The sequence below is a fragment of the Callithrix jacchus genome, chromosome 2 (genome assembly GCF_049354715.1).
Source record: "Callithrix jacchus isolate 240 chromosome 2, calJac240_pri, whole genome shotgun sequence".
NCBI lineage: Eukaryota > Metazoa > Chordata > Mammalia > Primates > Cebidae > Callithrix > Callithrix jacchus.
In genome coordinates this window covers 151,404,543-151,420,211 of record NC_133503.1, presented here as the reverse complement: position 1 = coordinate 151,420,211, position 15,669 = coordinate 151,404,543, and the positions used below count along the sequence as shown (strand labels likewise).

General features: G+C 41.1%; 2 protein-coding genes across 3 annotated transcripts; one reads left to right on the top strand and one right to left on the bottom strand.

Moving 5' to 3' along the window:
• Window positions 1–3,197: 3,197 nt before the first annotated feature.
• Window positions 3,198–9,235, bottom strand: PLK2 (polo like kinase 2). Its single transcript, XM_002744937.6, has 14 exons — window positions 8,839–9,235; window positions 8,147–8,254; window positions 7,887–8,003; window positions 7,562–7,691; window positions 7,241–7,328; window positions 6,672–6,767; window positions 6,365–6,563; window positions 6,126–6,273; window positions 5,675–5,772; window positions 5,237–5,366; window positions 4,749–4,989; window positions 4,496–4,625; window positions 4,129–4,239; window positions 3,198–3,991 (listed from the first exon to the last, which is right to left on the bottom strand). The coding sequence occupies exons 1-14, from the start codon at window positions 9,106–9,108 to the stop codon at window positions 3,800–3,802; spliced, it is 2,058 nt and encodes a 685-aa protein (XP_002744983.1). The 5' UTR covers window positions 9,109–9,235; the 3' UTR covers window positions 3,198–3,799.
• Window positions 8,898–15,341, top strand: LOC144581598 (uncharacterized). 2 transcript variants are annotated; one of them, XR_013532633.1, is made up of 3 exons: window positions 8,898–11,176; window positions 13,559–13,581; window positions 14,267–15,341. XR_013532633.1 is itself a non-coding variant. In XM_078365905.1 (3 exons), the coding sequence occupies exon 1, from the start codon at window positions 9,107–9,109 to the stop codon at window positions 9,512–9,514; it is 408 nt and encodes a 135-aa protein (XP_078222031.1). In that variant the 5' UTR covers window positions 8,898–9,106; the 3' UTR covers window positions 9,515–9,529; window positions 13,559–13,581; window positions 14,267–14,403. The 2 variants fall into 2 exon arrangements, 1 of the variants encoding a protein (XP_078222031.1); XM_078365905.1 differs by having other exon boundaries at window positions 8,898–9,529; window positions 14,267–14,403.
• Window positions 15,342–15,669: the final 328 nt, after the last annotated feature.

Sequence of the window (15,669 nt, the reverse complement as noted above, 5' to 3'; positions counted from 1 at the left end):
TTATTTTATATTCTAGATAATTAGGGTTCCTGCCGTTACAGATGTGGAAAGAGGCAGAAGAAACAAAGCAAGAACAGGAACAAATACTTACTGAGCACCTTTAATGTGCAAGTATTTTATTTTCATTTTACCTCTACAGATGAGGAAACTGAAGCTTAGAGAGATTAGGTGTTTACTGAAGATCGCATTAATAACATGTGGTTGAACAGAAGTTTGGACTCAAGACTTGACTCCACAGCTTTTTCACTGGAGTAAGCTTCCTCCCTAGCTGACATGAGGTTACATTCAGAAATAGTTCTTGAAGGGTTGTTGGGACTAAGAGATAAAAGTCTTAAATGTCAAATAATCTGAGAGATCAAGGTTAATATCATGACCACACCAAGTTTAGTTATTTTCTTTTTTAAGAGACAAGAGATATCCCTCTGTCACCTGGACTAGAGTATAGTGGCTTGGTCATAACTTATTGCAACCTCAAACCTCTGGGCTCAAGCCTCCTGCCTCAGTCTCCCCCATAGCTGGGACATGCAACAAAACTACTAAATCTTTAAATATTGCTTTTTTTTTTTTCTCAGCCTATAGACTATTAGGATTTGTGAGGACTAATGGAGAAGTGTTCCAGGGGATCAAAGGTGTTTATTAAAGAAACCTAGAGGTTTGTGTTTGTGTGTGTGTGTGTGTGTGTGTGTGTGTGTGTGTGTGTGTGTAATTCAGGGTCCCCTTATTTGGAAGGGTAATTTACTTGGGAATTTTTTATTCTCCTTCCCCCATGGCAAAGATTTATTAACACTTATATTTTATGGAAATAAACTCTGTACTCCTCACCCAAAAATGCAGTTGGGAAGGGGAGACAGAAAGGCATCCTTACGTGTTCTCATCCACTCCCATGATATTCTCCAAAACGTGGTTACTTCCAAAGGTTGCTTTCTCTTGAGATATAGACCTGCATAACCACATGTTTTCTGGACCTTTGTGGGCATCCTCATACAAGTCTGATTTGATATGTCTAAAACTCCCTATATTTCCCATCAAGCTCTTCCTTCTATATTCCTAATTTTCTAGAGTTAATGGCCCAAGAATGCAACCCTTCCACCACTGACTGCCTCAGCCAATCTTTCTACACCTCACCTTCTTTCTTAGGCACCACATTCAACCAGGCTCCAGATCCTGTTAAAATCAACTTTCTAAGTCCCTCCCAAATCAATCTTCATTTACTCATTCATTTGAGAGTTGACTGTCCCATACCAGATCTGGTGCTCTGTGCTGGAACATTGAAATGAAACAGGTGGGCCAAATGAGATATTGCCTAACTCTTCCTTTGCTCCTTTTCATTAAGTCTCAGATCCTTTCTCACCTGAATCACAACATTAATATTTTTACTCTTTGGGCTGCTTCCATCTTGTTCCCCACTCCTGTCTCCTAGGCCCCCAGAATAAATTTTAGAAATCTGAAATACTATGTCGCTTTTCCTCCCTGAAATTTTTCAGTACTTTGGCGTAGCCTTCAGATGCAGCCTAAAAGTGATGGGTTACACAATTCGTGTCTTACAGACTTTACCTGTAATAATTCAGACTTGCACACCCACATCTGCGAACTCTTTCATCCACCAGGCTTCTGTATGTGCTATTCCCACTGCTTGTAACACTCTTCCCCATCGCTGTTCATCCCACACTAGTCTTTCAAACACAATACTGGGCTTTCAAGCCCAATACACTGTTTACTTCTGTTTACCCCACACTAGTCTTTCAAACCCAATATAAACAAATTTCTTCTCTGGAATCTATTCACTGAGTCCAGCCCGTGCCTGGGGCTTCTTCCTCATGATTCCTACTGTGAGTTCCCACAACACTCAGTACATACCTTTATCATAAAATCACAGCTGTTATCACCCTAATAGGTAAATGCACTGTCTCCTCCACTCCGCGGTGACTTCCTTGATGGTGGGGTGGGGGGGCAAGTGGCTTGGGTTCACTCGGTGCCTCCAATGCCAGGCCCTGGATGTAGCACACAGCAGATGCTCAGTACATGTAAGAATGGGTAAATGTGTATTTTGGAAACATGAGGTTATACGATCTTCCACTGTGAAACTCAAAAGAAAGGAACATTTTTTTCCCCACTGTTTGGAAACTATTGTTTCTTCTCTGCTCATAAAAATACAGCTGGATTCTACCTTTGCACACACACCTGTTAATATTCCGTTTTCTTCAGCTATAAGCCATTTAAAGAAAACGGAATTTGTATACATGGCCAGAGAACTCCGGCCAGCAGGAGTTAATCTAGAACTTGTGAAATACTCATAACATATTCCTAGGATTTGGCTTCCATTAATACAATACACCAAGTGGAATTTTAACAACTTTAGAAAAATGTAAAAGTGCAACTACCATCTCTACACTATGCTGTACAGGATCACAATGTAAACACAGCCTTTACAAGCCAAAGCAATTCTTTCCATAGGACAGGATTTTTTGTATAGTGGGATTACAATTGAACAAAAAATATTTACATTTTATGCAGATCCCTGTAAGTTCAGAGGAACAGGATAAGCAGCTTTCCTTTACTACAGCTGTCAAGGAGTAGATCCCACTGAAAAAGAAAACCTCAGATTTACCTCTTAGGTAACCTAACAGTTTAAAAGATGGGCCCAAACTGTAAGGTGGTTCCCATACCACTCCTCAACTACCATGCACCAGAAGGAATATAAAATGACTTATTCACAAAGTATTCCTCACTACTGGAATTAAGTGCTAGTACTGCCTGCGGCACTGGAAGTGTTTAGGCAGGTTTATGCTGAGTAACATGTTTAGCTGGTGCACACATTCTAATTCAGAGTTTTGCCCATATTAAGATAAACTTCCTGTACCTATTGACACTTAATAACAGACATCTGTTCACTCTGGCTTTATCTCCAAGCTAAGCAAGTTTTGAAGAAACACTTCAGAGAGAAATTGGATTTGGATTTTGTAGAAGGCTTATATTATGGTCGTAACTAGAATGGTGTTCCTATGCTAGATTACCCTGAACATTTATGATTATACTTCAGGTATTAGACATCCTAGAAACTGCAGTTAGAAAAAAATTGAAGCTCTGAATTTCTAGTATGCTTCTATCCTCAATGGCTTCTTGGCACTGCTTGGCATGACCCTATCAAAAAATGCCACAATGTGGTGATGAATTCTACCAAAGACAGGAGACCATTATTTCTGCTTTTTCATACTCTTTATTGCCAACAGTTTAAAATGATCAACATAAAAAAAAGACATTTTGATAATAAATACTGCTCTTTGGGCTGTAATAAATAAAAAGTTTATTAACAAGGAATGCACTTTTCCAGCCACAAGTATCTTCAAAAATTAATGAAAAAAAAAATTATATATGGCCATAGTTCACAGTTACGCAGCCAAAAGCTGCTCCAATTACAGCCTTTAAACAACATGGGAGCTTCCTCCCTTCTCCCTCCCCTTCAGGAAGTATATTCACAGTTCCAAGTCCTCTGGCTGAAATGCTCTCAACAGAGAGAATTTAAGAATCAATGCACCTTTCTGCAAAATTTTCTAAAAAAACCTGTTAAAACAGGTATCTCAAGGAAAACTGCATTCTGGTTCACTCGTGGATTATCCAAAGTCAAGAACTGGATGCCCTGGCCTGTTCTGGTTCCACCCAGTCCAGCAGGCCACAAAGGAATTGTTTTCGTACCACCACATGTCCATCTTCTTCAACATGCTCTAGATCATTCTACTGGCTTCCCTGTAGATCTCACAGTGGAAAAGAGGAGTCCCATAGGGTCTGTTCAAAAAGTCTTTTAGTTACATCTCTGTAAGAGCATGTTTAGGGCATATTCCATTCGATTTTTTAATTCTGATGAACAGCCAGACATCAGCAGAGTTGTCAATCTGAAAGTTGTAGATATCCTATCCTCATTGATATAAGTGAGAAGGTATTCTTCATTTTGGCTACAGATGATTATTTTTGTATGATCATGGTAGAAATTCACCTTAAAAAATAAACACAAGACATTAGATCTCTCAAAATAGTCAAGAATTAGAAAAGTTCAGTCAATTACTAAACTGCCTAGGTACAAATCTTTCTGTTTAGGACCTAAATGTGCACTGTCCTGCAGAGTTCACTTACCTGAAAGGTGCCATCATTAAAGAGCATCATCAGGGCCTTATCAGATTTTAGCCACTGAAGGAGGTAGAGCCGAGGTCTTCGAATATCAGTAACACTAGGCAGATCTCCACCCTGGAAGAGATGAGAGTGAGTTAGTGCCTACAAAGATTTTGTAGCATGTATTCTATTCTTATTCTAAGAAAACCTTTTCAAACTTAAGCATCAGAATGGCCTTGAAAATCCCTGCCTCCATCTCCCAGAGATTCTGATTCAGTAAATCAGGGGTAGGACAGGCGAATCTCTAGTTCTAACACTTCAAAGTGATGCAGATGCTATTGGTTTGTGGACTACCCTTCAAATGACACCACTCTAAAGCCGCAAAACTTACATCCATTAGGTTCTCCTCCATGTAATGAGAAAAGTATTTCAGCACCGTCACTTGACTAATAAATTGCTCAGGAGCATCTGTTGCTGAGAAAACTGAGCACTGGCCAAGCTCTGCGTAATAGTGAACTGTTCTATAAAAACAGGAATGACAGGGAGAAAAGAGGGAAAAAAACAGAAGTAGTTAATCACTGTTTTTACATTTCTTTAGTCCAAAACTAGAGAACTGACAGGATTTCATTAATCAATACACTTACTTTTTGTCTGGAAGGAGGCTCATATGAGCACCATTGTTGAAAAGGACACCCACGGTGTGGTCTGAGAGCTGGTACCCAAAGCCGTATTTGTTAGAGTAATCAACCCATTTGGTGACCCATTGAAAGGATGTGCTCAGCTGTTCTTTGGGAATGCAGTCAGCTTCCGGCATGTTTTCCAGACATCCCCGAAGAACTCTTGCCACTGTGTCTGCAACACTTCCCATAGTGCTGTCTTCAAGGCCTAAAACAGTCAGACAGAAATGTTTTAAGGTAAACAATATTTTAGCACTAAAACCTCAGGCTTTGGTAGATATTAAGTTTCACTCCATTAATTCTGAAGACATAGAACTTAGGATTATTTTCCAATTCCTATAACCTTGCTACTTCTATGTGAAATTAAGCTACAATGTAAATTGACTTAAATTATTATGTATTTAGCACTGGCATTTAGAGTTTCATTATTTAAAATGAGATTGACAACTACTTACATTCACTGCTGCTGCTGCAGCTACCAAGAGTCCCTCTGACTATCATCCGAATAGCATCCCCAATCTGCTGCTTGTTTTCTACTGCGGGTGTTCCAGACCTGACAACTGTGGTGGTAGGTGGCTGGAGCTCCTAGGAAGAAAGAAAAGTTATGCAATGAGTCAAGCATCAAAAATATTTAAGGCTGAGAATTCCAGATTAAGACGAGGGTGAGGCAGCTGCTGTGAAAGCTTATCAAAAACCAATGGACACAAGCCAGATAAAAGATAAAGCAGTAACTCACTTGCATGCACTATAAAACTAAAAGCCAATAATTTCCCTTTCAACGGGTTTGAAGAAAAACTTGAGGTAAATATGGCCATGATAATCAGAGTTCAAGTGCTAATTCATAAAGAGTGGAAATAACGTAAAGCATGAATATCTACTCTTCTCCAACCCACCTCATCTGTCCTGTGTTTGCTGGGTTGCTGAGTTATTGAAGTCTTTTTCAAATCATGCCTAAGCTTGTAGATGTCTTCATCTTCTTTAGACACTCGATCTGTATATCAAGGAATAAAATTACAAACATTAGTCTATCTTAACAAGGAAGGAAAAGGGTTAGCCACATTTCCTCATTCTTGCATTATTCACCAGCTTATAAGCATCCAAGGCAAAATAGCATTTTACCTTTGCCATTAGCTGCAACTACCCCAAAAATCCCTCTTTAATGTTTGTAAAATAAAAAGCTATCAATCACAATTCAAGTTGTGGATTTATTAAGCTATAAATATCAACATTTAAGAATCTGTGAATCTGGCTAGTTATATTAATATAAAATTCCCTTTTAACTGATGTACCAAATTTAAATATGATATTGTGTACAAAAAAGGAAAAGGAGTGTTATTAACTTACTATGTGTGTCAATATATCTTGCTTTGTCTTTTTTGCCACCAAAAAGAGCAGCAGCTGCTTTCTTAAAGAAATTCTTAGCTGGGCTCGATAAGTGAAAATCTGGAACTGTATGACAACAGCTAGACGATAGTCTGTCCGGAGTGAAGCCCTGTGGAATATTAGAAAAGGCCTTCAGTAACCTGCCAGGTAACTGGGATCAACAGCATGCAATTAAAAAAAAGAAGAAGATGGCAACCAACCTGCAAAAAAAAGTCATGTCGAATGATGTCATCCAAACTGGGACGATCCTCTGGGTTTTTGGATAACATACTAGCTATTAAGTGCTTGGCTGGAGCCAGCAATGAGGATGGCATTGTATACCTTGCTTCTCTTATGCACCTGTAAGTTTCTTTGAGATTTGTAGTTTCAAATGGGGGCCTCCCTAGTAACATTGTATACCTGTGTGCAAAGAAACACATCTTTAGCAATGGTCATAAAGCAACCCTTTTCAGGTGTTAACATCTAAATCTGAATTTGCTTTTTAATTATTCTGCTGTATTTACTTACATTACACAGCCCAAGGCCCAAATGTCTGATTCACAGCCATGTCCTTGTTTGTTGAGGACTTCAGGAGAGAGATAATTTGGGGTACCACATATCGTTCTGGAAAGATAAAAATTGAAATCTTGTTAGGAACTATTCCACTATTTAAACTTAGTTCTCCTGATGTGACTTGATGGGAAACGAAATCTTAACATCTATGCTCAATTTCTATTTGGAAACATTTGAATTTTAGCATCTGAACAATTGAGGTCTGGCCAAGTGAGTTTTGATAATTTTTACATGCACACACAGTGTGTTAGCCCACAGGACAAAACGTTGTTAACCAACTAAAACCAGGGACATTGTGGCATTTTATACATTTCAGGCCCAGAAAAGACTTCGTTGACTGCTTTCATAATCAGTTTAGAGGCACAGGGGGCTCTGTCTAGTACACAGTGGGCATTTAGTATTTCTTTAGCATTGCTATGGTTTACAGATTTTATCACCTGACCTCTGAAACATCAACTGCAAAATAATTAAGGCACATTTGGTTTCCACGAAACCCTCCCAGGATGCATCTTTCTGACTCTTACCGCCTTCTGTGTTCCAAGGGTTCTAGCCTGGCTGCCAAACCAAAGTCCCCAACTTTTAGTTCCATGGCTTCATTAATAAAAAAGTTTCCTAGATGAGAAACAAAACAATAAGTGAATCCCTTTGAAAATGCATTCTAACCAAGTACACACACATCCACTTTGGACCCAGGCAGCCAATTGTTATATCAAAGTCACCCATTCAAAAGCTAAATTGCAGACGCTAGATCCCAATTAAGAACGTTAATATGTTTAAAAAAAAGGAGGGAGAGAAAAAAGAACTATCTCTAACACAAAACTCAGCTTTCGGTGTCAAGGACTCACCTAGTTTGAGATCCCTGTGCAAGATTTCTTGTTCATGAAGGTATTTCAGTCCAGACACAATCTGCCTGAGGTAGTATCGGACTTCTGGCTCTGTCAACACCTTTCTTGCTTTCAAAATATGAGCCATTGACTAGGGATACGAGAAGGAAAAAAGAGAAGCTGTCAAACAGTTATCAAAATCACTGGTTTCCCTTTGCAGGTTGAGCAATGAAAGTTAACATTGCAGTATGAGTACTGCCACAGCTAAAATCCCAGATAAAATACTGTTTGAATGCCATGTTAATTCAGGGAAAGTAAATGTCCTCAAATAGGAATTGACACTTACCCTTCTACTGCAGTATTCCAAGAGAATGTAAATGTTTTCTTTGTCCTCAAAGTAGTGGTAAAACTGCACTACATGTTTATGATGAAGAATTCGGTGAAGCTCTATTTCTTTGTCAATCTACATGAAAAAGCAAGGTAGGGCTTGTTAGCCTCCAGTCACCTCGGAAAAGCCAGTGATTACACAGGCAGAAGACATTTTCCTAACAGGGAAGGGCCATCCGTGCACACAAAGAAAATACTTTACTCAAGAGTCATACACACCTTTTCCCTTTGATGAGGTTTAGCTACCCTGCTGTGAGGAATAATTTTTGCAGCGTAGACTTTGTTATTTGTCAAATCTGTCATCTCGTAACATTTTGCAAAGCCACCCTGAAAGGAAACAAAGCCGAGATGGAATTGAGTATGGCACAAAAATGGACGGCAGATACTTTAAATAAATAAATAAATGGGAAGAAAGAAAAGCAAAAAAAAAAGAGGAATGGAGGAGAGTGGACAGAGGGATGCATTCTACTCCGTTGAAGCTCCCTCGTGAAGAGAAACGCATTGCTAGAAACAGCAAGTTCAGTTTCTCTTTTTCCTTTACAAACGGGAGATTTATGGAGGGTCGGAGCGGGGAGACATGAAAAATAATGTTTGATGAGACTTGTCAGGAAAATTCTCTGGGAGCAGGTGGAGGGACAGAGGTCTGAAATAGAAAAGCCCTCGCTTCTTTCAAGATGCATTTCTCTGGGCTACGGGAGGCACACAGTTCTGAGGCTGATTGCAAAGCCGAGATCGCCTGCGCTGCCGGGGCACAAAAGCCACAGGACAGGTGAGGAGCCCACCTCGCGCTGGGATCGGACCCCCGAGAAACCCGGAAGCCGCGGGCGCGGGACCCCGCGGGCCCGCCCGGCTCGGGGTCGCCCGGGCAGACCTCCCGCCCGCCCGACAGCCCGGCGCCCTCCGCTCGTCACCTTTCCCAGCACTTTGCCCCGGCAGTAGCGCTTTCCCGTCGTGGGGTCGACGATAATCCGCGAGATCTCGGGCCCCGAGTGCGAGTGGTGGTGATGGTGATGCGGGGCCGCCGGCGGCACCTGCGCCTGGGACTGCTGCGCCTGCGATTCCTCTGGGGGCTGAGGCGGCCGCTTCTTCTTCGAGTCCCCTCCGCAACCCTTGCCCAGCGCCTGCTCGCACATTTTGGTGCTAGCAGCCGGCTGGTAGGTGATAGTCCGCAAAAGCTCCATGGTCGCCTCGCCGCCCCACACTGCCCGCTGCCGTCCCCTCCCTAGGCGCGGTCACACGTCCGAACCGGCCGTGGCCCTCGCACCCCTGCCTCTGCTGCCGACGCGCAACCGACACCCCGGTCCACTTGTGCGAGTGAGAAGGCTCGAAGTCTTATATACCAGCCGGCGACAATGGGGCGGAGATTCGAAACGCAACATTGCGTCACGGCCGACGCCCCGCCCCACGGCCGCCCTGAGCGCGCAGGGCCGAGAAGCCGGTCTGTCCCGCCACCCCGGTCCAGCTTCCGAACCGGGCCGCGCACCTCGAACTCCGGCCGCTGAGAGTTCTCGCGGCCACGAGGAGGCCATCAGGGGCGTCTGTGGGTCCTGCCGCCCGTTCTTCGAAGGCTCCGAGCCTCAGCGATAAAAACAGAAATCCGAGGTCAAGCGACCGGCCCCACCCCCGCCCCAGCCGCCGGGTGGCGGGGCAGTGCAGTGACCCTAGCGAGCTGGGCGCGGGTGCAGACGCAGCCCTTCCCCCGCGCAGCCCTTCCCGGCCGCCTCGCCCCCGGCGCCTTCTGTGTCTAGGTGTTAGGGTGCCCGGAGCCCACCGCACGGGCATGCGTGGCCTCCCCTGGCCATGTGACAGGACTCGGTTGCCGCTGCTCCGCGGCGCTGTGACGAGCTCGCTGGTGTCTATCAGGGGCAGTGCCGAGAGGCCGTGCCGGGGGAGAGGCCACGGTTCGTGGAGCCGGACATTCGAGCTCTTCCCGCATCGCGCTGGGGCGGACTCCGGCCCGCAGGCTGGGATCCCGGGCCGATCGGCCCACCGTGCCAGGATCCCCCTCAAGGCCCGTCAGACCCCCGCCCATCCCCCTTAAGCGAGCCTCTGTACGAGGTCAGGCCCTGAACCCTGGAGAGCGAGGTCGGCGCCCTGGCAAGGCGTCCTCCGCCGGTGGCCCGAAGATTGGAAAGCAAGGGCGGCATCTTGTGGAATATTCCAGAAGTGCTGTTAGGTGTCGGAGTGGGCCACAGTTGAGGACTGTAGGCCTTTGACAGTTACTGGTATTAAAAATCGATGCCGATTAAGAGTTTGGAATCAGAGTCATCTATGACTTCTTCCGAATGCATCTGTTGAGATGCCTCATGAGCTGCCCCGGCGCATGAAGAGTCAATCCGAGACTTCCTGGGATGGGGGATTGGGAGGATGAAGAGAGGAGCATAGTCCAGTGAATGCAAACACGGCTTAGTTTTCTATTTCCAGATTTACTGTGCAGTTTTACTAACCTAGGAACACGTTTAATTTTTCTTACTCTAATTATGATAGTGTTACATTTATTGAGGACTGTGCAGTATTTTGAAATGCCTTACTTAATCCTACAACAATTCTGAGTGAGAAATGTTGTAAGGAAGGAAAAATAATTTTCTACCTTTCAAAGTTGACCTGGATCCCTGTAACCAGACAGATTAACAAGAAAACAAGGAAGTTTATTAACATGTATGTCTCCTATATACATGGGAGATAACCCATGAAATTGCTGAAAATTGGGCTTAAATACCATCTTTAGCTAAACCAAAAGAAAAGAGTATGGGGCGGGCAAGTTAAGGAAGCATGACCAGGAAATGTATAGTAAATAGGAGTGGGGTTTCTTATTTCTTCACTGACAAAAGAGTTTTTCATGATTTAGAGTCAAACTTTTCCTCCTGGTACAGAGAAGACACTCTTACAAATGTAGTTTTATGGGTTTTGTTTTTGTTTTTGTTTTAGTAAATGTAAGTTTCCCTTACAAAAGGGTAATATGCCATTTTTTAGAGCATCTCCTGGGTCGGCTAGTTCTCAAAATAATTATCTCTAAATAATCCTTATCCCAGAGCCATATTTGGAGTGGCAGGTTCTGGTCTCCTACATTATTATTCCCATTTTATAGATGAGATTTGGAGAATTTAACTATATTTTTAGTAGATCATCGAAGTTAGTTTAATTAGCACACTTGAATCTTTTTATCTATGTTAACAAGATATGGTAAACAGTTTTTAGAAGCAAAATTCCAGAGACATTTGGAATATCAGATTATTGGATCCCTGGAAGGTATGTACAAAAAGGGTTCCTGCAGTCCACTGTCAAATTTAGGCGTGCGTGGTATCAACATGAATCAAACATTTACAAAGATACTGTGTCTCAAATACTTCCAGCATAATGTGGAAACGAGGCTCATTGCCGTTACAGAGGAGAAAGGGAAAGTCTTTGCCATTATAGAGAAAGGAAAAGTGCTTTCTGTGGCTTCTGTTTTTAATTCTTTAAAGAGTACAGGGCAAGTCTGGGCATGTTTCTCATAAGTGACAATAGACGTTAATCCCAAGATTGTCAGGGATGGAGTAAGGGGGTGGGGATTAGGAGTGGGAATTCAGAATTACGTAATCATCCTCTTTATTCATAAACCTAGGGGTGACCTTTGCTCCCCAGATTTATGCAAACCTACTTTATAAGATTTTGAAGGCTTTCAGTTTTAGAAAATATTACTAGAATTTCTCAAAGCTAGTTTTACACACCATGTCTTTATTGGTTGATAATAAAGTTTATACACACACACACACACGTGTGTATGTGCATATGTATTTCTTTGTGCCTAAGATAAAGACTATGAAGAATAGATTGTCATGATTTTTAAAAATTATTTCAATTACTTTGATTAGCATACACAATGGTATGTGTCTTTACCAAACGGACTTCAGTATTTGATAAACTATTGAACATTCCATGTGAAATTCAGGTCTGTCTTCCACAACATGGAGGCATTTAATGAAATATTAACACTGTGTAAATCTTATGGTGTCTTCTTTCCAGCTAAGAAAATGATTTTTTTTGGATTGTGGTGCCATCATGTGGAAAGAACCAAAATTGTAGTTCATAGGACAAAAAAAGGAAATAAATGTACTTTCTAGTAAGTAGAATAATTACTAAATATCATGGGGTTGATTTGGTAACCAGTAGGAAGAAAAAAATTAACCCATACTTCATATGTGGCTTAATTTCAAACAGATGAAAGTTTGAAATGTAAAATGTTACCTCAGAAGACAATGTGAGAGAGTTTTTCATAGCTTTTGAGTGTGGGAGATCTTTCAACTGTTTACAAAATCTAGAATCCCTAAAAAAAAAAATCATTAATGTAACTATATAAAAACAAAAGCTTTTCATTGATTTAAAATAACAAAACACCATAAAGTCAAAGGATAAATATCATGCTGGAAAAATTATTTTCAACCCATTACAGAGAAAGAGCTTATCTTCCTATTATATAAAAACTCCCATAAATGGATGAAATACCAATTATCCAATAGAAAACAAATGGTTCTTACATTTGCTCAATTTCATTCATCAGAAGAAAGATTGAAATGAAAAATATACTGAGACACACTTTTCTACCTACAAAATTGGCAAAACCCTCAAAAGTTGGTGTGAACATCGTGAATTGCTGAATATATGAAGCAGTATTCCATATATTGCTGTTGGGAATGAAAATTGATATACTCTCAGTGAAAGGTAAATTGGCTGAATCTATCAAATTTAGAAATGAATGTATGCTTTTACTCGGGAATTTATCCTATGGATATAATCTCATATAAAATGGATATAATCATATAAATTTTTGTATGACTCATCAACAAATGATAAAACTGTAGCCAAATTAAGCCCAATTCTTACTTTTGTAAATAAGATTTTATGAAAAACAACCATGTTCATTTACTTATGTAGATATATTGTCTATGTCTACTTTCATGCTACAATCGCAGAGTTCAGCTGTGACAGACACCATATGGCCTACAATACCTAAAATATTTACTATCTTGCCCTTTACAGAAACAGTTTGCTGACCCCTCATGTATAAGCTTCTTCACTGCAGTATTGCTTGTTGTAATTAAAGATTAGAAACAACCTAAGTGCCCATCAATAGAAAACTGGTTAAATAAATGCTGATATGTTCACACAGTGAAAATGCAGGCAGTTGTAAAAACAAAATGAAGAAGTTTTAAGTATTTATATGAAAATATCTCCAAAATATGTACTGTGGAAAGCAAGTATGGAACAGTGTATGGCATAGTAAAATATGTTTCCTTGGAGTAAGAAATGAGGTGAAAATAACATAAATTTATAAGCTTAAATATGCATAAAGCAAAATATTTGGGGAAGAATTAATAGCAAACTAATAATAGATTTTCTTCTATTTACTTGTTTACATATTTTTGTGAGCAGATTATTTACTTTTCTGATCATTTTTATGTGTTTTAATGTTGAACCAGGAGAATACATTACTATTTAAAAATACATATAAAAATATTTTTTAATGATGTGATTTGACTCCTCAAAGAGAACTTTATGTTCAACTCTGTTATGCTCTATCATCTAATCAAGGTTTGTGATACATACTTCACTTTATATTACTTAATTAATTATTATTTTTCTTTCCCACAGGTATGAAAGCTTCATGAGGACAGGTACATTTCTTAGTTCAATGCTATATTCCCCATGCCTTGAATAGTACATGACAGAGTAAAAACTCAGTTGTTTGTCAGATAGACACATTTATAAATATAAAACTATTGAGAAAACAAGATACCTTTTAGATTTGATCTCGCACAAATTACTGAACCTCTCTGTGTCTCAGTTTCTTCTTCTGTAACAAGAGAATGACGATATTTTATCAAGTTGTTGCTATGATATGAATGTTTTTGTTCCCACAACATTCAGTTGTTGAAATCCTCACCCACCACCCCTGCATCCTGATGGTATTAAGAGGTGGACCTTTGGGAGGTGATTAGGTCATGGGGGTAGAGCCCTCATAAATGGCATTAATACCTTCATCATAGAGACTCAAGAGATACTTCTTGCCCCTTTCACCGTGTGAGACCACAGTGAGAAAGTTCCATCTATGAGGAAGTTGGCTCTCACCAGATACCAAATCTGCTAGCAACTTGATCTTGGATTTCCCAGCTCCTAGAACTGTTAGAAATAAATTTGTTCTTTATGAGCCACCAAGTTTTACAGTATTTTGTTATCGCAGACCAGAGGGGCTACGACAATTGTTATAATGATTAAGCAACCCAATGCATAGAATGTGCTTAGAACAGTGCCTGTCACATGGTGGGAAATCTATAACGTTAGTTACTATTTACTATTCAGGAGAAAGGAAGGGGCAAGATGAAAAACTACCAAGGGCAGGAGAGATGGACAAGAAGGAGCTGAACCCAAAGCAGAGTGGAGAGCTACTGTCTCCAGCATCTGGTTTACAGAAAGGAATTCAACAAAACTGAACGGAGCTGACAAGGAGGAACAACGACAGATAAGCACTGTTTTGTCTGCCTTTTAAAAAATTTGTTTCGACTTGGGGAGTTGACAAGAGAGAGACAGTGAGAGAACAAGTACCTAGGAGGCTGTCACCACCAGGCAATCAAGAAGATGGCTCAGTTCTGGACCTCGAAAGTGAAGGAAGCTGCCTTGCGGCTGCTGTGAGGGAAGGGGAGGGGCTGTTGTGCTACTCTCAGTCTTTGCTTAGGAGGCACAGCTGTACAGGCTTCTGAGTGAGCCTTAAAGAACATCTGGCCATGAGTAGATGCCTGTGAGTGGTTGTGTGGATAGGAAGTATGAAAGGAAGATAAATCTTGGGGCCCCCAAATTACTAAGCCAAGGGGAAATGTCAAGCTGGGAACTGCTTCAGGCAAATCTGCCTCTCATTTTACTCCTAAATAAGATAACTACAGAGATTAAAAAAAAAAAAAGCTGCATACCTCCCTCACAATTTTTCCACTAGGAAATTCCTTGTGAGCCCCAAGATCTTTACCTTATATCAGTTTTGTTAAATTTTAACCTGACAATGTAAATTGATAGCTTATCTTCAGAGGTGCAGGACAGAAGTTATCCCTCTGCTCACCTGAGACAAATGCATATCCGATTGCTTCCTCTGATGTAAAAAAATGTATATTCACTGAGCTAGATAAGGCATAAGTGACTATTCCTCTACCTCCCTTTCACATGTAAATTGTATATTGAGTGAAAGGCTGATCACAGACTCAAAAGAATGCAACCACTTGTCTCTTATCTACCCATGCCTCTTAAAAATTTCTTCCCCTTTCCTCAATGTCTATCCTTCCTTCTTTAAATATTAAAGCCCTCAACATCATCTTTGGAGAAAGGCACAGACCTGCCTCCCAGGTGCATGTCCTTAACCTTGGCAAAATAAACTTTGTAAATTGATAAAGACCTGCCTCCAATACTTTCTGGTTTAATAGGTGTGACCTGCTATGCCTGGGAAACCCAAACACACTCTGCCCTAACAGTGTCCCCCACTTCCTTCCACGTCCAAACCCAACCGAGTCTCCGGGACTTCAGGACTACAAGGACCAAACAGAAATGTGGGAAAGGGATGGCATTCTGAGGATGGCAATGACTTGGGCTTGGCAGAGATTGAAAGAATGGGCTGCTGTATTTTCACAGTAACAAAGATGAGCAGCAATGACAAGAAGGTAGCATAGAGGCTGTAAAAATTCTGAAAATTATTAAAATGTATAGGAAAGTTGAAAGAAGGA

Excerpts from the sequence above, each read along its gene's own strand:
- LOC144581598 (XM_078365905.1), top strand. The coding sequence starts at position 9,107 with ATGGTCGCCTCGCCGCCCCACACTGCCCGCTGCCGTCCCCTCCCTAGG.
- PLK2 (XM_002744937.6), bottom strand. The coding sequence starts at position 9,108 with ATGGAGCTTTTGCGGACTATCACCTACCAGCCGGCTGCTAGCACCAAA. Across the intron at positions 7,692-7,886 it reads TGGAATACTGCAGTAGAAGG|TCAATGGCTCATATTTTGAA; the intron begins GTAAGTGTCAAT and ends TCGTATCCCTAG. Across the intron at positions 4,990-5,236 it reads CTGCAGCAGCAGCAGTGAAT|GCCTTGAAGACAGCACTATG; the intron begins GTAAGTAGTTGT and ends TGACTGTTTTAG.